The sequence below is a fragment of the Bos taurus genome, chromosome 9 (assembly GCF_002263795.3).
Source record: "Bos taurus isolate L1 Dominette 01449 registration number 42190680 breed Hereford chromosome 9, ARS-UCD2.0, whole genome shotgun sequence".
Lineage (NCBI taxonomy): Eukaryota > Metazoa > Chordata > Mammalia > Artiodactyla > Bovidae > Bos > Bos taurus.
The window spans coordinates 44839324-44863030 of record NC_037336.1 but is presented as its reverse complement, the minus strand read 5'-3'; the positions used below and the strand labels follow the sequence as shown (position 1 = coordinate 44863030).

At 39.2% G+C, this 23707-nt stretch overlaps 2 protein-coding genes across 4 annotated transcripts; both read right to left on the bottom strand.

The window, feature by feature from the left end:
- Positions 1-2119: 2119 nt before the first annotated feature.
- Positions 2120-23179, bottom strand: POPDC3 (popeye domain containing 3). Of its 3 annotated transcripts, none has more exons than XM_005210837.4 (4): positions 23019-23179; positions 4585-5316; positions 3567-3675; positions 2120-2582 (listed from the first exon to the last, which is right to left on the bottom strand). In XM_005210837.4, exons 2-4 carry the CDS (start codon positions 5067-5069, stop codon positions 2301-2303), a joined length of 876 nt encoding a protein of 291 aa, XP_005210894.1. In that variant the 5' UTR covers positions 5070-5316; positions 23019-23179; the 3' UTR covers positions 2120-2300. The 3 variants fall into 3 exon arrangements, with proteins under 3 accessions (XP_005210894.1, XP_010806767.1, NP_001178258.1); XM_010808465.4 differs by having other exon boundaries at positions 21412-23083; NM_001191329.1 differs by lacking the exon at positions 23019-23179 and having other exon boundaries at positions 2301-2582; positions 4585-5069.
- Positions 8858-15400, bottom strand: LOC132346108 (HIG1 domain family member 1A, mitochondrial-like). Its single transcript, XM_059889867.1, has one exon. It carries the CDS (start codon positions 11969-11971, stop codon positions 11690-11692), a length of 282 nt encoding a protein of 93 aa, XP_059745850.1. The 5' UTR covers positions 11972-15400; the 3' UTR covers positions 8858-11689.
- Positions 23180-23707: the final 528 nt, after the last annotated feature.

Genomic DNA, 23707 nt, shown 5'->3' with positions numbered 1-23707 from the left:
TCCACCACTCCCTTCTCCTTGAAACACTTTTCTTCTCTTGACATCCAGGACTGCACACTCTTGGTTTTCTTCCTTCCTCACCAGCTGCTGCTTCTTGAATCCTTTGCCAACTCTTCCTCTGCTACCCCATCCTCTTAACAATGGAGAGGCCCAAGGAAAAGTCCCCAGACCTTTTCTTCTTCTGAACCTATGTTCACTCCCTTGACCATCTCATCTAGTCCCATGGTTTTAAATATCATCTACATGTGAAAAAAAAAAAAAACAAATAAACAGCTAATCCCTGGTAGCTCAGATGGTAAAAAATCTGCCTGCAGTGCAAGAGACTCTGGTTCAATCCCTGGGTCTGGAAGATCCCCCGGAGAAGGAAATGGCAACCCACCCCCGTATTCTTGCCTAGAGAATTCCATGGACAGACCATAAGGTCACAAAGAGTCAGACACGACTGAGTGATTAACACACACACGTGAAATACCCCCAGATCTTTATCTCCAGCCCAGACCTTTCTCTGGAACTCTAGACTCCTCCAGCTATCTCTGCTTCAGTCTAATAAGCATCTCTCACTGAACCCTGATCTCCCCTTCCACGACCAGTCCTGACTCCTCCAGCCTATTCTCAGCAGACTGACCAAGGTGATTCTATTAAAATATAGGGCAGATCACATCACTCTTCTATTTAAAACTCTCCAGTGGCTTCTGGTCATTCTCTCGTAAAAGTCAAAGTTCTTACCATGAATTAATTAGGCCCCACGATTGACCTCTGTGCCCTCTCCCTTGCAGTCCTTCTGCTCTAGCCACACCGGCCTCCTAGCTGCTCCTGCTCTTGCCTAAAGACCTCATGTGCTTTCCTTCGGCCCAGACTGCTGTTTCCCCAAATAGCCGCATGCATCATTTGTTTGCCTCCTTCAGGTCTTTGCTCAAACATCACCTTTCTCTCTCGGGCCTTCCTTGACTACTGTTAAAATTGCAGTGCCCCATCCCAACCACCTTCTCTGGTTTATCTTTCTCTACAGTACTGTTTCTTTCTGTCTCTAGGTGTTTCTGATTTATTTTCTGTCTCCTTCACCTCCAGAATGTGAGCTCTGTGAGTGATAGGATCTCTGTTACCTGAAATATTCCTAGTGTCCAGGTCAGCACCTGGAGCAACAGTGTGTTAGTTGCTCAGTGGTGTCCAACTCTTTGCGATACCATGGACTGTAGCCCACCAGGCTCTCCTGTCCATTTTCCAGGCAAGAATACTGGAGTGGGTTGCCACTCCCTTCTCTAGGGATCTTCCCAATCCAGGGATCAAACCTGGGTCTGCTGCACTGGGAGCAGATTCTTTACCATCTGAGCTACCAGGGAAGTCCACAGTAGGTACTCAGGATATACTTGCTAGCTGTAGGATGCTGTATGTCTCTACCAAAGAACACGGCTTGCATGTGAGCTCCAGAGAACCAATTTTCCAGATAGGGATCAGATCTGTCTCTTTACAGAGCTGAAGGAATGGCTAGAAGTTTGACCACCTGCCTGCCCCTGGTGGTGGGTAAAGCTTTCATTAGGAGTCCCTCACCATCCAGTCAGACCACACCTCTTGCCCTTAGAACCAAACATGTAAAATTGAGATCCTGTGCTACATTTTTACTATTGATTCACAAGTATTCTTTTTACTCAGTAATTAGTATGCAGCTTTTCATGAAATGCCTCTGTTTAATATATGTTAGTCATGATTAAGCTGATAAATTATTTGTAGTAATAAAACAGTCTCTAAGATTGCCATACTATCATCTCAAGAGATGCAAACATTTCTTCCCCTTTCTACTCATGTTAAATAACTTCACATTTAAAATAAATAATTGCTGCCTACCCCACAGTAACACATGTTGCTTTCATCAGAGGTTGAAGCAAAATTCTGGCAGCACTGATGTGGAGGTAGCTACCCACTCGCCTGCTGAGAGTACTTACTGGCTGCTTCTTGAGAAGTGGCACCTAACTCAGTAGGGCACAGCAGCAGATTTCCCTAAATCTGAGGACATACTTGAGAATGCAAAATTTCACTCTCCCGGTTCTGGTACAGAAAAGGACAAAAGTGCCCACAGTTTTTTCACCCCCCTCCATATATTCCAATGAGAAATACAGAAAAAAAAAATTGTAAAATTTATTCACAATGTACAAGTTAAGGTGAATAAAACAGCTGGCAATGGCATCTTGCCTCTGAGTTGGATTTATAAAAATATTAGTGAGCTCAGTTTGCTATATTTTGCTATTTCATTTGGGGAATGATGAAGAGAGTCTTTTATAATTATAAAACTTGAGACTTCGATGTCATTTATCACAATATCGTCTGGAATTCTGAAAATGTTCTGTCAGGGATGACTTGGACATTTCAGGACTTGACATTTGAAGGAAGTTGGGTAACCGAATATCATAATGGTATCTTTTTCCTATGTACACCCTGTCATTCAAGGCATAGAGTTTATCTGCAATGTCACTGCCAATTAAAACCGAAAACAGGCGGGAGATATAACGATGCTGAGCCAAGAGCAAGTATAATTTCTTTCTCCTCCAAGACACATATCGACAATCAGTTTCTGCTGTGAGGGTTACCTAAAAAAACATAAGACCACACATAAACAGAGGTTAGGAAGCAAGAAATGGCCTGCCCTTTTTCTTGGCCCCAAATTTTAAATGAATTTCTCATGCTGATTTTAATGTTAAAACCCACAGTATATCATAAAACATAGCAAAAGTACAAAATTTATTACTATGTATGTAATTTATAACATGAATAATCACAGTGTTGTGCCCATCTCCAGTTCATCTGTTTCTAAATTTAGATATCTATATTTTACATTTTATTAAAGTGAGAGCTACTTGATATTAAAAAGTAATAAAGTTGGCTAATGTTGGGGAAATATTTCCATGTCTGTCCTGAAGACTGTGGACATTTAACCCTAATCCATTTCCTGTAGTACTGAATATAATTAACCTAATCCACATATGTGTATGATTCTATATATATAAAACACACATGTATGTTATATGAATTAACCAGAGGAAAACAAATGCCATAATAGAACCTACTGAAAGGATTATCTTTTAATACTACCAGATATGGCAGCATAGTAATGACATTTTGTTTAGCATTTTGTTGCTAGAAAACAACTGAAATTCATCACATTTTGAATTTTAAAAATCACTTATTTTGTCATAAGGACAGATTTTCATTCTTGGTGTTTTTCTAAACTGTGACAGGTGGCAGTGTTTAGAGTCAAATATCAGTTAATTATATTTTAATTCCCATGTACTCAGTTAAGCAAAGGAAAATTTAAGAATATTTATCACAGACTTCTTTCTGTCCTATGGGATACCCAATCTTCTCCTTGTTGCTGGACCTATAAAGTGACATTAATCAGTAAGACTCAAGCAGAATGGGGAAGACATGCATGCTACCAAGTACATTCCAAAGTTAAGTATAAATTACTCCTATGTCATCTGCTGCTCTGTTTGCTTGTTTGCCTGTTTTTAAACAGGCAGCGTTTATCTGGTTGAAAGAGGCAGTGTTCCCAGTGTGGTCCAGTTATCCCTTACCTGAAAAGTGCCTTCCTCTGTGGGTTTCAGTGAGTCCCATTCAGGAGAATCCAGGAACTGGAAGGGGAAAATGTAATGCAGAAATTCGCCATCAACTGTCACTCTGATCCTACCCAGACACAAAGGACATCAGTCAGGAGGGAAGGAGAAAGAATTAAATTGGTGACAAGGGCAGGGAACACTATTTCTGATCTCTGATGATTCTTTTGGCTTTTAAAATCTTGAAGGGCAAAATATTAAATTCATACATTATAATAAGTGACAAAAATCTCCTGTAAAATTTATGTACTGCTGTTCCTCCCATAGTTAGGATTCTGGAACAGTGGGTGAAATTCATCAGAAAATTCATCAATTAATATGTGCCCATTTAGGTGTGTATAATATATTACAATTACAAGTTTAAATGCACTCAGTCAGATTTTAAATTAAGTAGAACTCTGAAGAACATAAAGACGTACCACTGGAAATACCTCTGTAAACTATTTAACCTTTTAAAAAACATGAATAATCACATTCCTATTTCTCCCCCAAACTTTTTTTTCAAAATTTATATGTAGTACACTTCCCCTTTGAGCAAGTGGGCATTTGCTAGAAATTACTGAAAAAAAAAGTGATCATTATAAAATTTAAATGTTCTCTATTACTTAAAAGAATGCCCTAATAGAAAGTTTCAAATACTTTGTATGCTAAATAACTATAAGTATTCTATTCATTCAAACTGGCATCATCTTTTTCTTGACTCTAAGTGATTAGTTTGGAAACAAATAGCATATCCAGACAAACCAATTCATACCTTTGATTTCTACAAAGAAATATTAAGACTAAATTATATCCTCCTTCAAGTAAATGGTACCATGTATTCTAAATGCCTATGTAAACGACTCATGCGTCAAGGGTTTTCTCATGCCTCAGAGTACTAAATGCTGCTGAGGACTATGCTATGTTGAGATAGGAAGAAAAGAAACAAAAGTTAGTAAGTAAGAAAGCAGAAAGACACACAAGTGCCAAGGGTGCAAACCTTCCTGAGACAAGCAGGGAGAGTTTGTCGATGGAGGTTTTCCCCTGCATGGCGTAACAGTGCTCCTTTTCCAGAGTAACCACTTCTGAGCTCATAGCAATAGTTCTGAAGTCAGGCAAAGAGGTCCCCAGAGGCTGGAAGAGGGAGCTGTACAACAGCTGAAATTCTCGGGCAAAGGTTATGCTGTGAACTTGATAGGCAATGTGAACAAACCGTATGAAGCAGATGACAAACAGTATAAAATTCCAGGAAAACATGTCGGCTGCACAGACATCCACCCAGGCCCAGACAGCAGAACAGAGAAAACCCAATCCCAGCAGACTGAAGACGTAAAGGAGCCCGAAGAATCCACTGCCACCCATGAAACCTACTACAAATAAAATGCTGGCTAGATGATAGATGGCTCCTTCAGCCTCCTGCTTCCAGATGGTGCAGACAGGGTGTTCATCGATTAGGTTCTTCCATAAACTTGAATTTCCTTCCATGGCCGTAGTACTGTCTGGTTCACTTTTCAGTTGATATTAAATAATATCAAAGCAAATAATTAAGTCCTTTGCTTTTCCATCATCAGAGTTGAGTCTTCACAAAACCAGAGAAAGCCCAGACACTGGAGCTCGGGTGATTATGGGTTTGGTGTTTGTGGATCTTGAAAAACTAAGAATCCCATGCTAGCATCCTTAAGTTCATCTGGGCTTCTCATTGAGTTCTAGCTGACAAATATGTTGTTGTTGCCTATGTAAGAAATAAAAACAGGATTCTAATTAAACAGAATTGAGAAGTGTATTTAATGAATCACCAGCATTTTACTTATTCAAGTTGACATCCTACTTTCTATGAAGTTAAAATATATTCAATACAAATACTGAAAGTATTACATTTCTAGGATAGAAAAAATGCATATTTTCAAGTTAGGCTTAATTATAAATAATTTACAGAAATTTTAGTATTTGTTACAATTAGCTAACTATGTATTTTTCAAGAAAGCTAAGTGCTATAATCAGCTGGTTTCTATAACAGTAATTCAGTGCACCTCAGAATCTTTCATGATAGTGACTAAAAATGCAGATTTATAGACTGTTTCCAGATATACTGAGTCAGAAATCTCTAAGTGTGGGGCCTCAGTGTTGGTACTTTGAACAAGCTCCCCACATGATTCTGATGCATCAATTCACGTCTTCCATGGCCCACCCTTTTAGAGATGTTGTTTGACAATATGTTATTCACTCTTTACAAATGAAGAATTTGAGGCTCAGAGAGACTAATTTATCCTAGGCCACACAGTGGTTGATGGCAGAGCAGAACTTCAGCATGTAAGCCTGCATGCCAGATCCAATCATGAGGTCTCTCGTGAGAGAGATTTTAAAATAGTCACCGTAAGGAGCCCTAATCAATAAATGTAAGAAACACACCATTAGGAGTCAGGTTTTAAGAGTACATGGTAGACTGTGAAAATGTTTAATTAGATCAAAATTATTTGAGAAATATAAATTCAGTTCTCCTTTACTGTATTAGAGGCTCTTTCAGGCTAACGGTTGCATCTATATAACTAAATAAATAATATTACAGTTCCTGCAACTTACACATTTATTTGCCAGATGGTCAAAAATGTTAGTGACTAGTTCCTCTGCACATATATTCTCTACCCTTTCAGCCATATGGTAAAAATGCTAATATGTGATCTCATTCAGGAGAGATTTAACTATGATGACAGAGTTGTAGGATAGATATCATTTATCACCAAGTTTCTTAACAATGAATGGTTTCAATATGAAGCATTCATTGGATTGATTTTTTTGAAACCAAGATAACATTCAAGAACCTTGAACTTGTGTGCTATATTGTTTTTGAGATAGATTTTTTCCAGAACACCTGGTAATAAAATACCAAATAACATAGATCTAGTCTTATAGAAAAAAAGTACCTACAGAGGTGAAAATGACTTAGCTGAAATAAAAAAAGGACCAGCATTTTACTACCAACAGAACTAGAGATGAAAATAAAGAAGCTGATACTGCTCAAGTTCCTGGTTTTTCATCCTGGATAGTGATTCTCTTCTCAGCAAGGAATGACTTTAAGAACATCACCAGGTGAATCATTAAAACAAGAAAAAATAACACAGAACTATAACTTACAACCGTATTATTTCTACTTATGCTGCTTTTAAATGCAAACATTCTGCATCCCTCTAATTATCACTCCACCCATCCCTCTGTGAGGGGTGAGACTCAAGGCCGACTGACACTCTGAACATGTTTCCCTTCTCTTCTTTAAACAAAACCCAAAGTCATATATCACTGCATATTCACAACAAAGAAACATTTTTTAAAAATACAATGAGTAGTTGAGAAGTGTGACATGCAGACCGCAAATGTCAGTCTCCCTGCTGTTTTACTTTTAAAACTCAAGTATTTTAAGTTAATGCCTCAAGATGCCAAGCAAATAGCCACAAAAGCAATATTAAAAAGCACTACCAGTGGAGCTCTGAACTTGGATTTGAACCTCCTGGAAATGTAAAATCCTCAACAAATTGCTAAAATGATGCTAATGTGAAATTTAGCATTATGTTTGTGGTAATTCAGAGTTTATTGGAATCTTACCCCTTAAACTCTTGACTTGGGGAATAATATACTGGGCCACCTGCATTCCTGGAGTGTGACCCCTTATAATTATATGAGGAACTTTGTTTCTGGCCCTTTCCAGTCAGCTTCTGTTTCAGTAAGCTGCCACCAAACCACCTTCCTACCCTTGATCCTGTATCACTCAACAAAGAGTGCTGACTTGCCCTGATTAGATTGCTCCACACCCAGGCTTTCTCCACTTGGTGTGTTTTTATTCAGTCACCAAAACAGATGTACTTTATTAGAAGAAGAACTGACAGGGGCAGGTGACAAGCCCGAGTGTTCCTCTGCCATGTGCCAGCAGCCCTGTATGAATGCTGAACACGACTCATCAACCAGCTGCCTGTGTCAAAGCCTGTGGGCCTGAAGTCATGTTTTGCGGTAAATAAATGCTGGAATGCCAAAGGAGCACAATGGATTTCTTACGTAGTTGATCTTCCCTGCAAAAGAAGTTAACACATGGGGATACAAACGATGGAGACAAAGTGCAAATAAACATACTTCCCCTTTTTACTCTTTACATCGTCAGAGCCTGAGTTCAAAGGAATAAGGACATGTAAAGGCGGACACAAGAATGCTCAACTAAATGTGATATAAATTGGGTGGCACAGTGATGAAGATTAACTTGAAATGGCAGTTACGGGTTCAGAACGTGTACATTTATTATCTCACAGCATCACACTTACTGCCACGAGCGAGGCAGTATCTAAACCGTCATGCTCAGCTTACAAATGAGAAAGGTGGAGCCCAAGGCAGGTTAAGTAACTTGCTTCAGGTAGAAGTCACAGTAAGTCACAAAGCTGGAAGTTCAAGTCCTCTTCCGCTCAGCTTCATGCTCGTCCCAGCAGGCAGTGTGTCTTTCAAGGCTGCAGATCTGATTTAATGTGTTGGGAGACCAGTTGAATAATCTGCCAGGACGGTTTGCCAGGAAAATAATAATCCTAACAGTGGATATTTGAGACAGGCTCTATCTGCTTGTCCAGTTCAGTTCATTATGCTTAGAATACCACCAGGGACATAGACATAGAAAGCCACTCATGAAATAATCTTCTGTTTTACTGTTCAACACTGACTCATTTCCTCTTCTTGATTCCAAAATTATTAAAGGGCAAAGACAAATGTTTTTGTATTTCAGACCCTTGGCACTAAGGGAATGTGGATTGAACACACTGATACAGAGGAACAAGTCCTCTCTTTTCCATCCTCACTCTATCCAGGACAACAGATGTTCTAACAGATGTCGCCTAGGGGAACAGAAGTGGAGGATTTCTTGACTGAGGGGTTGTTTAAGATGTCCGGCACAACTCCAAATTCATAGGAGAATCCTTCTGTCTTCTTACAATGTTCAGTTCCTTAAGAGCAGCTGAATTCCTGATTTCATTAAAACAACTCTGGTAGCTTGTGGTATTATGTTAGTTGTGGTTGCTAGGCAACCTAGAAGATCAAAATTCTATCAATATTATCCTTATTAATTGGAATCATATCCCAGCTTTGGTATGTGTTACATATGGAGAAGATCATTTTCTCTACTTAAACCTTTAAGTATGTATACTTACTCAGCAACTATGTACCAGACATTTAAAAAATTATTTAATCTGCACAACAACCCCATGAGGAAGGTACTATTATCTCCATCCCACAGATGAGAAGATTGAAACTCAGAGAAGGCAAGTAAATTGTACAAGGTCACCACACTGTTCATATTGGAACTAAGATTCCATCCAGGTCTGTCTGACTCTGAAACTCACTGTCTAAACCATATCATTCTGCTTCCACAGTACCAGGATTTAGAAAATGTAGACTTTCGTTTCCTCCTTGCTACTTAGACGAACTTAGACATATTTATTCATCAGTAAAGCAGAGGTAATGTCACCTATTGTGTCTACTTTAAAGGGTACTGGAACATCCAAATGAGAAAATCTATATTAAAAATTCTTAGCAGATTTTATTCTTTTAATTTCTCAGTCTTTTGGGAGCACTTATCTTGTTATTTTTTAATTTTTATTGGAGTACAGTTGTTTTACAATGTTGTGTTAGTTTCTTCTGTATAGCAAAGTGAATCAGCTATATTGTTGTTCAGTTGCCCAGTCATGTCCAACTCTTTGCGACCCCATGGACTGCAGCACACCAGGCCTTCCTGTCCCTCACCATCTCCTGAAGCTTGCCCCAGTTCATGTTCATTGCATTGGTGATGCCATCCAGCCATCTCATCCTCTGAAACCCTCTTCTCCTCTGCCTTCAATTTTTCCCAGTATCAGGAAGAGGAATCAGCTATATGTATACATATAGTTCCTCTTTTTCTGGATTTCTTTCCCATTTAGATCACCATAGAGCACTGGGTAGAGTTCCTTGTGCTATACAGTAGGGTCTCATTAGTAATCTATTTTATACACAGTAGTGTATATATGTCAATCCCAATCTCCCAATTCATTGCACCCCTTCCCTCCCTTGGGGTCTATACATTTGTTTTCTGCATCTGTATCTCTATTTCTGCTTTGTAACTACAGATTCCACATATATGTGTTAATAGTTTTTCTCATTCTGACTTACTTCACTCTGTATGACAGTCTCTAGGCCCATCCATGTATCTGCAAATGACCCAGTTTCATTCCTTTTTATGGCTGAATAGTATTCCATTGTATATACGTACCACATCTTTATCCATTCCTCTGTTGATGGACATTTAGGTTGTTTCCATATCCTGGCTATTGTAAATAGTGCTGCAATGAACATTGGGGTGCATGTTTCTTTGAATTAAAGTTTTTTCTGGGTATATTCCCAGTAGTAGAATTGTTGGATCACATGGAAGTTCTGTTTTTCGTTTTTAAGAAACCTCCATACTGTTCTCCATAGTGGTTCTACCAGTTTATTGATACATTTTTATCAACAGTGCAAGAACGTTCCCTTTTCTCTATACCCTCTCCAGCATTTATTGTTTGTAGATTTTGTGATGTTGGCCATTTGGACAGGTGTGAATTGATATTTCATTGTAGTTTTGATTTGCATTTCTCTAATAATTAAAGATATTGAGCATCTTTTTATGTGTTTGTTGGCCATCTGTATGGCCAGCTCATCTTTGAAGAAATGTCTGTTTAGGTCTTCTGCCCATTTTTTGATTCAGTTTTTTTTTTTTTTTATTTTATTGAGCAGATTTTTAAATAACAGAGAAATGGCATTGCTGTACTTGTTGCTTGTTTGCTACAGAGCTGAGCCATTTGAAGATATAGATTTTAAAAGCTTTCTTCAGAGGATTTCAATAGAAGACAAACCATCCTTATGTTCTAAATTCTAAACTTACTTATTTCTGCAGGAGTGATCTGTCTTATTCTTCCCTATGTTGTGTCCTGACCACCCAGAACTAACCTATCCTTGAGTAAAGAAACCAGTCTCTGGAAGCCAGTAACAATCGGAATCACCCAGGGACCTGTTAAAATGCCCCTTCCCTGGCCCCACCCCAGAATAACTGAGCCAGGGAGGGACCCAGACAGATGCCTTTCTAATAGGCTCTCAGTTGATTTTTTTTTTTGATGTGTTCATTTACTTTAATAACACTACATTTACCATGTTATCACCATGGAATGTAAATTCAGGTTAGACGAGAATTTCACAAGTACAACAAAGCATTTTGTGATATACCAAAGTTTGTATAATGTCTGACCAAACCAGCTTGCTCATCAATGACTTCCATTATAGGGATTTTATTTAGTTGATGATACTTTTGGAGAAAATAAACATACTGCACACATTTTAAAAGTGTTTTTTCATTTACCTTTACATTAGCACTTAAAATACATGTTTCAAAATAATTTAAAATTATTCTAATTTAACAGCAGCAAAATATAATTCTGCAATTACTAAAGAGCTAAAAGGGATCCACAAGTTAAGTTACTCTCATGTTTATAACTATGATTCTAAAATAAATACTACTTCAAAGTGGCTCTGTTACCAGCTTTTTAGTGTTGGTTTAAAAACACACACAGACTTCCAGGGAGGTTTGTAATGGTGTATTCCATGCACTGTTCTGAAAGGGTTCCTCAAGAGCCAACCAGCCCATAAAACAGTACTCAGTCCACAAGGCTGTCAGAAAGTTAAATTAACTGGGGTAAATAGGATTCCTACATTACATCAAAAGCATATGATATTCTGCAGCAACTGGGAGCATTTTCAGGATTGGCATGTTGTCTTCTTTAGAACTAATTTCAACAGAAGAGTTTAAGAAGGTGGATAGGTACCACTATCAAGTGTATTTAAAAGTGACATGTTTCTTTTGTGCTGGTCTGACTCCCCTGAATGACCTAGCTAGTGAACTAGTCACCAGTAACTTGGTCACCAGGCAAATCAAGCCTGCAAGAAAGGAGGCCAATTTTCAAATTACCATGTTCTTGTCTGACCCAAACAATTTATTTTCAGCATAAACATATAACCTCAATATGAGATGTCTAACTATAGCAAGCACCACCAAGACGACCAAGACAGCATCTCCTCTTCTAAGGTTTAGGTTTCCCCCAGAATTCTTGATACAGGGAATAGCCCATACCAAGAGTCATTGCTCCAACAACAAAGCCTTGGGCTGCCACACGCATGTGGATCAGGTGAACAGACATTTTAGTATGTCCCCTGCTCTTCAATCTATATAATCCATATGCGACAATTGCTGCAAAACATGCCATTCCCATGGGGACAAATGGTGCCTCTCTAGCTTTTCGGATAAGTTTAGATCCCTGATCTTCATCATATGAATAAAGAGAAATATCTGTGTCGCTTGACATAGTGATTGAAGAATCTTCAGACAACTTCAAGACGTTTCAGGTTCCTACCGGATTCTCAGTTGATTTTTTTTTAACTTTTTATTTTGTATTGGGGTATAGCTGATTAACAATGTTTTGATAGTTTCAGATGAACAGCAAAGGGAACTCAGCCATACATATACAGGCACATCTTCACACCAGGTTTGTGACTGGGGCCCTGCTCTGGAAATTGTTTAATTATTTACGGACTGTAGGGGGACCCAGGCACTGGCATTTTTCCACAGACTTCCCATTGATTTTGTTGTGCAACCAGGGTTAAGAACTTTTAGGGGGATGGGGTAAGAGACACTAGAACATTCTATAGAGTAAAGGATCTGGATTTTAATCCTTCTTTTTCAGGGGCTGGAAAGGCACATTTTCTCTTGTGTTTCTCACTACCATGCTTGCTCAGGTCAGGAGGCATTTTCTTCCTCACACTCATCTCTGAGGGGGCTCAAGGTTTGTGCATGTTCTGCATCAGCCTTTCCTTAACACGGTGGCTGAAGTGCACTTTCTAGGCTCTGAATTTTTATGGCCTTTACTATCTGTCTACATGGCTTCCACTGTATATTATATTGAACATAATATGTATTTTCTGTTTAATTTTTTTTAAGGTATGTATTTATTTGGCTGTACCGGGTCTTAGTTGTGGCATGCGGGATCTTTTTTAGTTGAGGCATGTGAAATCTATATTTGCAGCATGTGGGTTCTAGTTCCCTGACCAGGGATCAAATCCAGGCCCCCTGCATCAGGAGCTCAGAGTCTTAACCACTAGACCAGTAGGGAAACCTCTGTTTTCCTTTTTAAAGCATCATAATTTGTTTATTCTTTCAGTTGGGGTACATATTTAAGTAATATTTTAAAGAATCTCATGTAGATAGTGTGTATATTTTTAAATATTGGCTTTATTAATTGGTCATTTATATATATATATATGATATAAATAGTGTTCAGGTAGAAAAACAATGTTTAGAATATAGTTTTGGAACAAGCAGGTTAATAGCCAGGAAGCCCAAGTGAGATATGACCGATACCTGAATCAATGGGTTAGGTGTTGGACAAAGAAAGAAAGAAAAGCATGTATTATATTAACCATGAAGAAGAAATGAAAGGAAGACGTGTCTCTGCTGAGACAGAAGAACAGAGAAGGGATGAAGACACTTTGGAGTTATAAGAGATCCTGAAGCTTGGAAAGAAATCAGAGGAAGTTTGGGGGCAGGGGACTCGCTTTGAGTCATGTTTAACCTGATGCACCTGGTCTAGCAACAGAGTTCACAGCAGAAGATAAGGTGCGGGATGGAGGTATAGTTAACAGTTGTCCTAAATTACACAGGACAACACTGAATAAGGATTGGAGCTGATGAAATTATCTAGAAAGTGAGTACAAAGAGAAATGAGAATTGAAGTTAAATGCCCATGACCAGAAGCCTTAGAATCCTAGGGTTGTGCTGGCCACTGCAGGAGCCATCAGCCACACGTAACCACTGAGCCCCTAAAATGTAACTGGTCTGAAGTAAGATGCGTTGGTCTCAATGGATTTCAGAGACAGTACAAAGATTAGGAATACATCATTAATAATTTCTTTATTGGTTATGTGCTGAAATGATAATGTTTTGGAAATACTGGGTTAAATTAAACATATTATTAAAGTTAATTTCACCCATTTCTTATTTGTTAATGTGCTACTAGAGAATTTTAAATTATGTATATGGTTGCATTATATTTCTCTTGGACAGTGCTAGTCTAGATCCTCTCAAGGAAAGAAGAAATTAATTTCTTCATCATGCCAAGACTTGGCATGATGCTGTACAAACAGTGCATATGTATAGTATATAAATGTATAAATATGGAAGAATTATCTAAGATTAAGAGCAGAGAGTTGATGTAAATGTAAATGATTTTGGCTACAGTGTTCATATGCTACAGTCAGTCAGATGTTATCCAAGGCATCGATGTGTCACCATCTGGCTTCTGCCTATAGAGATGGCCAACCCCACTAAGCTCTTGGCTCCTTTATTCTACCAAGGAAAACGGTACTTTTTTCTTTTGCCTTAGGAAGAATCCTACTTTCTTAAGCAATTATATTACATGGTCTCATTTTCTCATTTCATCTTCTGATCTCAGGTAGACAGTCTCATAAATTTTATGCTGGAGATTGGATTGTGGCCTTCTAGATTCCAGAAGATCCACACAAGCTTTGGGGGGTTTTCACATAATACCTGTCTCTTCATGCACCACTAGGCTCCCGGGCTGGAATATGCCTTTGACTTTTTATACCAATGAAAGCTTGGCTTCACTTGAGACTCAAGGAAATTAGAGAACCTGCCCACAAGCTATGCCAGGCTTCTCTGATTCTCTTGTCTCAGCTAAAGCCACATTTGATTATTTCTAGCCATGTTTGGTTTCTCACTTTATCACCTATGGTGGTAGGGAGAATTCTAACATTCCTACCCTGCTCATACACAGGTCCTGTAATCCCCTTTCCTTGAGTCTTCCCATTGAATGGCATTCCCATGTGAAAGGCATGGCATAGAGGGTACCTTGATTAGGTAACATGTTCTGGCCAATGGGGCTAAAATAGTCATGTCTGTGATTATGTTAAGCCATGTAAGACTCACTATAGGACTGGAAATTAGACAAACATATTCTTACTAGCCTAGAAAAAAGCAACACCATGCTGTGAACTGCCTGTGGGGGCCACTAGGCAAGGAACTGCAGGCAGTCTCTGTGAACTGAAAGAAGTACCCAACCAAAAGTTACCAGAATAATGGGGACCTCAGTCCTTCAACCACAAGGAGCTGAATTCTGCCAATTACCTGGAAATTTTGGGAGAGGATCCTAGACTTCAAATGAGGAGTGCAGTCTAGTTGATAACCTGAATTGCAAGCTTGTGAAACCCTGAGCTGAGGATCCATTCTAGCTATGCCTAGACTTCTGACTCACAAAAACTGTGAGATAGTAAATTTGTATTGTTTTAAGCCACTAAGTTTGTGGTAATTTGTTACAAAGCAATAGAAAATGAATATACACACTTATGAATATCCACTATAACTGAGGCTTTTCACTAAGGTAATAACTACATTTTACGATGGACTTGGAATACAGGTCTATGGAGAAGAAGACAATCCTCGTGAGATTTCTATTAGGAAAATCAAGTAATAACAGGTCTTTAATCATATCTGGAAAACAAGACAGGATAAGTGGCCCTGGGAATTATATTTAAATTAACTGTACCACTTTATAGGTTTTTCTTTCATGGAGTCCAGTGGCCCCAACACTATTAAGCATCTGTACATGTGGGCAACTTCTAGAATGCTTATGTCATTCATATGTTGTTGTTTGGGGTCCCTGGTGGCTGAGATAGTAAAGAATCTGCCTGCAATGCAGATAACCAGGGTTTGATCCCTGGGTCGGGAAGATCCTCTGGAGAAGGAAATGGCAACCCACTCCAGTATTCTTGCCTGAGAAATCCCATGGACAGAGGAGCCTGGAGAGCTTAAGTCATGTGTGACTCTTTTGTGACCCCATGGACTGTAGCCTGCCAGGCTCCTCTGTCCATGGGATTTCCCAGGCAAGAATACTGGAGTGGGCTGCCACTTTCTTCTCCAGGGGATCTTCCCAACCCAGGGATCAAACCTGCGTCTCCCGCATTAGCAGGCGAATTCTTTACCGCTGAGCCACCAGGGAAGCCCATATGTCATTCATATACCAATCTCCAAAATTCCTGGAATACCATGTTTCCTTGGTTAACATTTAGCTGGATCAATTCTTTGCAAAATTGAGCCATTAATGTATGGCAAATACTTGATGTTTCAAACACATCCAGAGAATAATACTAAAAAAAAAAAAAAGCCCATAGAAACTCAAAACAAATAGCTACATAATTTGAATTGTGACTCCACCAAATTTAGATGAGTTGAGCAATGGGAATTAATGAAGTAACTATGTGCCATCTTCTTAATCCTCATGTACTATTACTACTAGTAGTACTACCAACGCTGTTACTATCAGCACCTAATATTTACTGAACACTTACTATGTGCCAGGCACATGTCTAAGAGCCCTAAAATGCTATGTCACTTAATCCTCACAACTTTTTGAAGTAGGCAAATTTATCTCCCCATTTTACAGATGAGAAATCTAAAGTCTAGGTTGCTTAAGGATACAATATTGATAGAACCCAGACTCACTCTCAGGCAGGTGGATGCCAAGGCTCTGCTGTCTTAACCCTCATGACTTAACTGCTTCACGTACAGTTTGAATCTAAATATCTGGACTTACTGGAGCAAATCACAGCATTCTTGTTTTCTCACTTCAGTCCTAGATTCAGTGAATTTAAATGTTTTCTTAAGAAATTACAAATTTTCAGGTGGGAGGATGAAATAGGTGAGTGGGGTTGAGAGGTACAAACTTCCAGTTACAAAATAAATGAATCGTGTCTAAAATGTACAGTCTGGGGAATATAGTTGACAATTATAAAATATCTTTTTTAAAAATTGGAGGATAATTGCTTTATAATGTTATGCTGGTGTCTGCTGTCCAACAATGTGAATTAGCCATAAGTATACATATATCACCTCCCTCCTGAGTCTCCCTCCTAACTCCTCCATCCTACCCCTCTAGGTCATCACAGAACACCAAGCTGAGCTCCCTGTGCTACGCAGAAGCTTCTCACTAGCTATCTGTTTTATACATGGTAGTGTATATATGTCAGTATTACTCTCTAAATCATCCCCCCTTCTCCTTCCCCCACTATGTCCAGCAAGTCTGATCTCTATGTTTGCGTCTCTATTCCTGGCCTGCAAATAGGTCCATCAACACCATTTTTCTAGATTCCATATATATGTGCTACTATATGGTATTGGTCTTCCTCTTTCTGACTTACTTCTAGGCTCTAGGTTTGTCCACCTCACAAGAACTGACTCAAATGCATTTCTTTTTATGGCTAAGTAATATTCCATTGTATATATGTACCACTAACTTCTTTATCCATCCATCTGTTGATGGACATCTAAGTTGCTTCCATGTCCTGGCTTTGTAAATAGTGCTGCTGTGAACACTGGGATACATGTGTCTTTTCAAATTATGGTTTTCTCAGGGTATATGCCCAGTAGTTGGATTGCTGAGTCAAATGGTAGTTTATTCCTGTTTTGTTTTTTTTTTTAATGAATCTCCACAGTGGCTGTATTAACAACTTATTAATACATTCCCACCAAAAGTGCAAGAGGGTTCCCTTTCCTTCCCACCCTCTCCAACATTTATTGCTTATAAATTTTTTGATGATGGCAATTCTGACTGGTGTGAGGTGATATACCTCATTGTAGTTTTGATTTGCGTTTGTCTAATAATGAGTGATGTGGCGCGTCTTTTCATGTGTTTGTTGGCCATCTGTATGTCTTCTTCAGAGAAATATCTGTTTAGATCTTCTGCCAATTTTTTGATTGGGTTATTTGTTTTTCGGATATTGAGCTGCATGAGCTGGTTGTATATTTTGGAGATTAATCCTTTGTCTTTTATTTCATTTGCTATTGTTTTCTCCCATTATGAGGGTTGTCTTTTCATGTTGTTTATAGTTTCCTTTGCTGTGCAAAAACTTTTAAGTAGGTCCCATTTATTTAGTTTTTATTTTCATTACTTTAGGAGGTGGGTCAAAGAAGATCTGTGCCAAAGAGTGTTCTGCCTATGTTTCCCTCTAAGAGTTTTATAGTTTCTGGCCTTACATTTAGGTCTTTAATCCATTTTGAATTTATTTTTGTGTATGGTGTTAGTAAGTGTTCTAATTTTATTCTTTTACATGCAGCTGTCCAGTTTTCCTAGCACCACTTATTGAAGAGGCTATCTTTTCTTTATTGTATATTCTTGCCTCCTTTGTCAAAGATAAGGTGCCCATAGATGCATGAGCTTATCTCTGTGCTTTCTATCTTGTTCTATTGATATATACTTTTGTTTTTGTGCCAGTACCATACTGTCTTGATTACTGTAGCTTTATAGTATAGACTGAAATCAGGAAGGTTGATTCCTCCAGCTTTGTTTTTCTTTCTCAAGATTGCTTTAGTTATCAGGGGTCTTTTGTGTTTCCATACAAAGACAATTATATAATATTAATCTTTGTATGTTGACAGATGGTAACCAGACTTATCATGGTGGTCATTTTGAGATATATAGAAATATCAACTCACTATGCTGTGCACCAGAAACTAACATAGTGTCATAGGTCAATTATATTTCAAAAATGAAGAAAGTCTTAGAAAAAAAAGTCAAATTTGTGGTTATCAGAGGCAGGAGTTGGGGGAAGGTTGTCAAAAGGCAGAAACTCCCAGTTATACGGTAAATAAGTACTAAGGCAACATGATAAAAATAGTTAACACTGCTGTATGTTATATATATGAAAGTTTCTAAGAAAAATCCTAAGTGCTCTTATCACAAGGAAAAGTATTTTTTCTGTTTCTCTAATTTGTATCCATATGGGATGATAGACTTTCACTAAACTTAATGTAGTAATAATCATTTTATGATGGAAATTAGACTATTATGTAGATCATTTTAAAGTCATATAGTGCTGTATGTCAGCTGTATTTCAGTAAAACTGAAAGAAAAAAAGCAATTACAATTTTTGGAGCAACAGAAGGACAGGAGGTTGAGTCACTCAGTGCCCTATAATTCTTAATGTGAAGAAACAGCTATAAACCTCTCCTTCATAAGCTTATCATTTAACTGCTTTAAACGAACAATCCCCATACTCTGCTTCAAGTTCTTTTGACTTCTCCATGTTCTGGAAATGGCTAAAGGCACGAGCAGGAAAACATTCACTTTCAGTCAGCTGCAGTCACGTCATGCAGTAAGTTCACCAGAGATTCCTGATGAAAGATGCAAGAGAAGCTGGACTCACAGATGCATGAGTCTTTCCTTGATATGCATCCAAGGAAGACACCTTCACTTAGTTCTCCTCCAAGTGTCCTGCACACAGCAAATGAATTCACTTTTTCTATGTTTACTTCATGTTCCTTCCTGGCAAACACACCTAATAAGCTCATGTGTGCTAGCTAATTAGCTATAATCTTTCCTTTGTCATTTTTTTGAGCTTAATGAGCAGGTGGATCACACACCAGGGTCAGCAATGTTTGAAACCACCAAACCAGCCACTCCTGGTGCTACTAGGAGCATTTCTGCAAGGAATTCCATTTCCTTTTGAGTGTTTATAGGGACAGGAGCTTTTTCTTTGTGAGAAAAATTGTTCACTGGTTCTCCTTCCTGTCATGATCTTCAGTGTGGATTACTCCCTTACTCCTGCTGCTCAGGAAATACTGCACATTCTCTTCTTTCAAAATATTTGATTATCTCAAGCTTCTCTTCAGTGTTTAAGCTGTCCTTTTGAATGCACTATTTGACATTTTTGAATCAAGATGCTTAAATATTCTTGGGATATTAAATGAGTGTTTTTCTATAGAAAAATGCATAAGTGCAAAAGAGTAACAAAACACAATCTTGCAGGATATCACTCAGTGAACCAAGGTAGCTCGTAATGTTTGAGGTCTGTGTGTGTTATATTCCTATAGGGCTTGGTTAGCTGGTTGCAGTTTAATGTGTTCAGCTGGTGTTTCTGACTGAGCAAATCATTGAATAAGTTAGTACAAAATTTGCATCATGCTTGAATTGTTACTAACATTTCAGTTGCATTGGAATGATGCTGGTTTTCAAAATAAGCATTATAGCATAATTGACTGTATCATCAACTTTCAAATAGACAAGAACACATTAATAATTAACATATGTAAGAATTCAACATATCCCTGCCCTCATGGAGCTTGCATTTTAGTGAAATTCAAATATTGACACCATTTAAGCCCAGTTTCAAATTATGAGATCTAAGATAATCTAAAAATACATTTTATATGCAAATAAGCTACTTAAAACTCATTAAAAGTCAGTTGTTGCATACTGAATTTTTAAATAAATGCTATATTTTAAAAGACAAACTAAAGTCTTAAAAATCAAAATGCAACCAAGTTGTTTCTTAGAAATTCAAGACCAAAAGCAACAAACAAGCCCTAAAATGTTGTATGTGTCACAGGTAATCAAGTAGCATATTACATATTAATATGCCTGTATTCTTCTATTTGTATAAATGCAAGGGCATGTGGAGTGATTTTTTACTTAATGCTAAGAAAGGTTATTCCTGGATGGCAGGACACTACTTTTTTCTTTGCATATACCTATATTGTTTGCTTCCTTTATTCTAATCTTATAAAACTAAAAGGTGATTTTATGTTAATTTGAAAAATTTTAAATACAAAGATATCAGAGAAGAAATATCCATGAACCCAACAACCAAAATTATCAAATATCAACACTGTCATATTTTTGGATCTTTTTAAAATAACAAAAGATTCCACAAGAAATTAAAGATCACCACGGACTACCCTCTAGTGCCATTCCTCACCCATCTACTCCCTCTATAAAACTGCATTTCTTTCCTGTCCATATAGAATAATTTTTATAATTGCAATTAAAAATGTTAGGCTAGACTAGAAATGTATCTTATGAGTTTTTCAGCTTTATGCTAATTTTTTTCTGATGAATAATTTTAAACATATTCCAAAACAGAGAAAATAATGTATGATAACCCATCTATATACCCATTACCTAGATTCAGCACTCATCAAGGTTTTGCCACATGGAAGTTTTGAAATCAAAAGCAGAAAACTGTAACCTACTGTTCATCCTACAATTTGTTCAGTCAATAAACAACCACCTACTAAGGAAGACAGGGAGAAGTGAGATTAGCTATGTTCTCACTATGTGCTGCGCACTGGGTCTTGTCTACACTGACCCACTGAGGAGTCACAACAACTCTGCCACTCAAATAGTATCATTAGCATTCTTCAGAGTGGAAAATGAGGCTTGGAAAGATGAAAGTTCTTCCACAGGCCCAGCTGCTTGCTCTTCTCTCTAGGCCGTAAATCCCTCCTCCCCCACCAATTTCAGTATGTGTGAAAGAGTCACTAGAGGTTATTCTGTTGAAAAATACAAAATGAGAAGGTCTCACTTTGTAGTTGTGTGAATTGATCCCTCAATTCTCTGAGCTGGAGGAGGGTCCAGCGTTGTTATGGGAGTTTTAAGTCAGCAACTTTTGTTATTATTTAATTTATAAGATAACCTGTTGTAACTTTCACTTTAAGATATTTTCCTCTAACTATTAAGATAAAAGAGAGGAATGTTTTCTCTTTTCCTTTAAAAAAAAATCTCATTAATGATTCAATACACTTTTGTAAATTCTTACTTATTCTCTATAGCTAATAATCCCAGCTGACCAACACCCATAATTACAGAAATCAATTTCAGTTGCAGTTTGCGGGCTTGCAAATATATCACAGACATTTTCCAAAGCAGTTTTGAAACTTCTTGCCTGTCATGTCACTTACGTGTTGTTATGCTCATATGCTGCAGCAAATGCTTCATAACCATTCTTGATCTTTCCTGGGGACTCTTCAGAAAGCAGACATGAATGCTCCAGTGTATCAACCCTATTAGTCAGTCTTGTGATAAGAAGCATGGGGTTTGGGTTTCCCCTGACACATATTTATTTAATAGCATAGACTGTCATCATTTAGAAGCCCAGGATGTACAATGATTCAGCTATTTTGAGAAACTGATGAGATTAAAGAAACTCAATTATCAAATGTCTCCCAGCTTATATGTATAAAATTTTAGTAGAACAGATAACATCTTATTCTAGATTTCACTTAATATTTGTATCCCAAACTCTTCAAAAGACAAACCCAGTGTCCCAGAGAAGGAAAGAACCTTAAAGATCATGTGGGATCAGACAGACCTCTTCATTTGGCAAATGTGGAAAGAGATCCAGTATTTATTTTGCTAATATTTTGTTTCAGGTAGTTCTTGTTTGGTTTTCAGTTGCCACAAAGAACAGTGCCAAGTTCCTGTATTGTCACACCAGGGAGTTGTTTGTGCAACAGTCCCTGGTATTAAAAATAACGGAAAAGAAAATAGCCACTAAACTTGAGCATGATCAGAGAGACAGCAGTAAATTTTTTAAGGCTGCCATAAAACTCAACTGCAACGTGCAAGCTTGCAAACTGAAAATACTTAACCACAAGAATTGGAGTAAAAAGTCAGGAAGGAAGGTTGTCACATTCTAGAAGTTCAGTAAATCAAATTAGTTTATGTTCAAAAGTGGGTTTCTAATTCTGCTTTCCCACTTATTTACATATACAACTTTTCCACTTTTTGCAAAATGTCTCCTGACTAAAAATGTTTTCGTGTGTGTGCCATAGCCATATTACTGTATTTGATTCTGTGCCTTTAATCTTTTCTTAAAATACAGACCCTCAAAATACATATCTCTGTAACCGACCTTGGTGAGGAGGTAGTTTAGTGGTTTTCAAATGTCTTTCCCTTTCTTTCCTTCCCTTCCCCTTGCCCAGGGGGATTCCCCAAATAGAGTAAACAGGTCAGCGTGACCTTGGATGTGGCCGCTTTCTGGGTCCCAAACTCAACGGGAACACCCTGCCCTGCTCAGACTTTTTGCCCAGGGAAGCTTCTCGTCTCTGCCCGACTTCCCCAAGGCCAACCGAAGGCTGTCAGGGCCCCCGAAGCAGCTTTTCTCCCTCTAAAATCCGACCTTTGGGGGGTCTCCAAGGTGCTGCCCGGGGCAAGAGTGGGTCCAATAGCAGATGTAGGAAGAAGATTCACCTCTGTGGGCGGAGGACCCGAGCGCCTAGGACCGGTGCGCCGACCCCAGCGGGCCAGCCTCCAGCGGCACCCGCGCGGACCCCCGGACTCGCCGCTGGCCGGAGCAGGGCCAGAGCGGGAGGAAGGTGGCAGCGCCGTGCAAGCAGGGGCACAGGCAGCGAAGCGCGCTGCTAGGGGGTCTGCAGGTCGTGATCCCCTTCCAGGAGCGGGGCCAGGACAGAGAACCGCACCCGGCAAGAGGCCCCAGTGCCGCAAGGTGTGAGGGTGCAGACGGCGGCGGAAGGGTGGCGGCCGAGGCGCCCCGGCTCCTCCTTACCTGGCCTTTCCCGGTCTCACGCAGAGCTCCAGCCTCGCGCCCGCAGAAGTTTCCCAGCCGAGTGCATCGGGCCCCCCCGACCAGCGCGAAGTCCCTGTTGCCCGGCTCACGCGCTCCCGGCTACCCCGCGCCGGTGCCCGCCCTGCACCCGGGCGCTCAGTGACCGCAGCCCGGTTCCGGAGCGGCGCGGTGGCGCAGGCGGGGGCCGGGCACGAGCGCGCGCCCCGGGGACCGCGGGGAGGGCGGGGTGGCGGCGGCAGGAACGGCGCGGGGCCCGGGTAGCCCCAGCCTCCAGGGAGTCGTCGGACTGCTGATCAACCTAGCCATTGAGCGGCGGAACAAAGTTTGCAAAGATGGGTCTCTAGTGAACGCAGCTTACAGTTGTAAAACGAACCTCGTGTTCACTATATGCCAGGCAGAGGACCATGGGGTTCACTCCTTGGATGGGAAGGGAAGCAAGTGTACTTCTGCCCTCTCTACCCCACCCCCACTGTAAACAAAATGAGATCAGTGACTGGAATGGGGATGGGAATATTTGGGTAAAGAGGGCACAGAACAGTTAATATCTTGATTCAAATCAATGAATGTCTCCAAGGCAAATGGATGAAGAGCATGGACAATAATAGAAGAAAAAAAATTTAAATACAGATGATCCCCACAAAAAAGTTCGTTAGTAATGAGCCCTAATG

What these genes read in the sequence shown, in the direction of transcription:
- POPDC3 (XM_005210837.4), bottom strand. Translation starts at nt 5,069, where the DNA reads ATGGAAGGAAATTCAAGTTTATGGAAGAACCTAATCGATGAACACCCT. An exon ending in TCCCTGCTTGTCTCAGGAAG is followed by an intron (nt 3,676 to 4,584) that starts GTTTGCACCCTT and finishes GTGTCTGGGTAG; the next exon opens with GATCAGAGTGACAGTTGATG. An exon ending in CAGAGGAAGGCACTTTTCAG is followed by an intron (nt 2,583 to 3,566) that starts GTAAGGGATAAC and finishes ATGTTTTTTTAG; the next exon opens with GTAACCCTCACAGCAGAAAC.
- LOC132346108 (XM_059889867.1), bottom strand. Translation starts at nt 11,971, where the DNA reads ATGTCAAGCGACACAGATATTTCTCTTTATTCATATGATGAAGATCAG.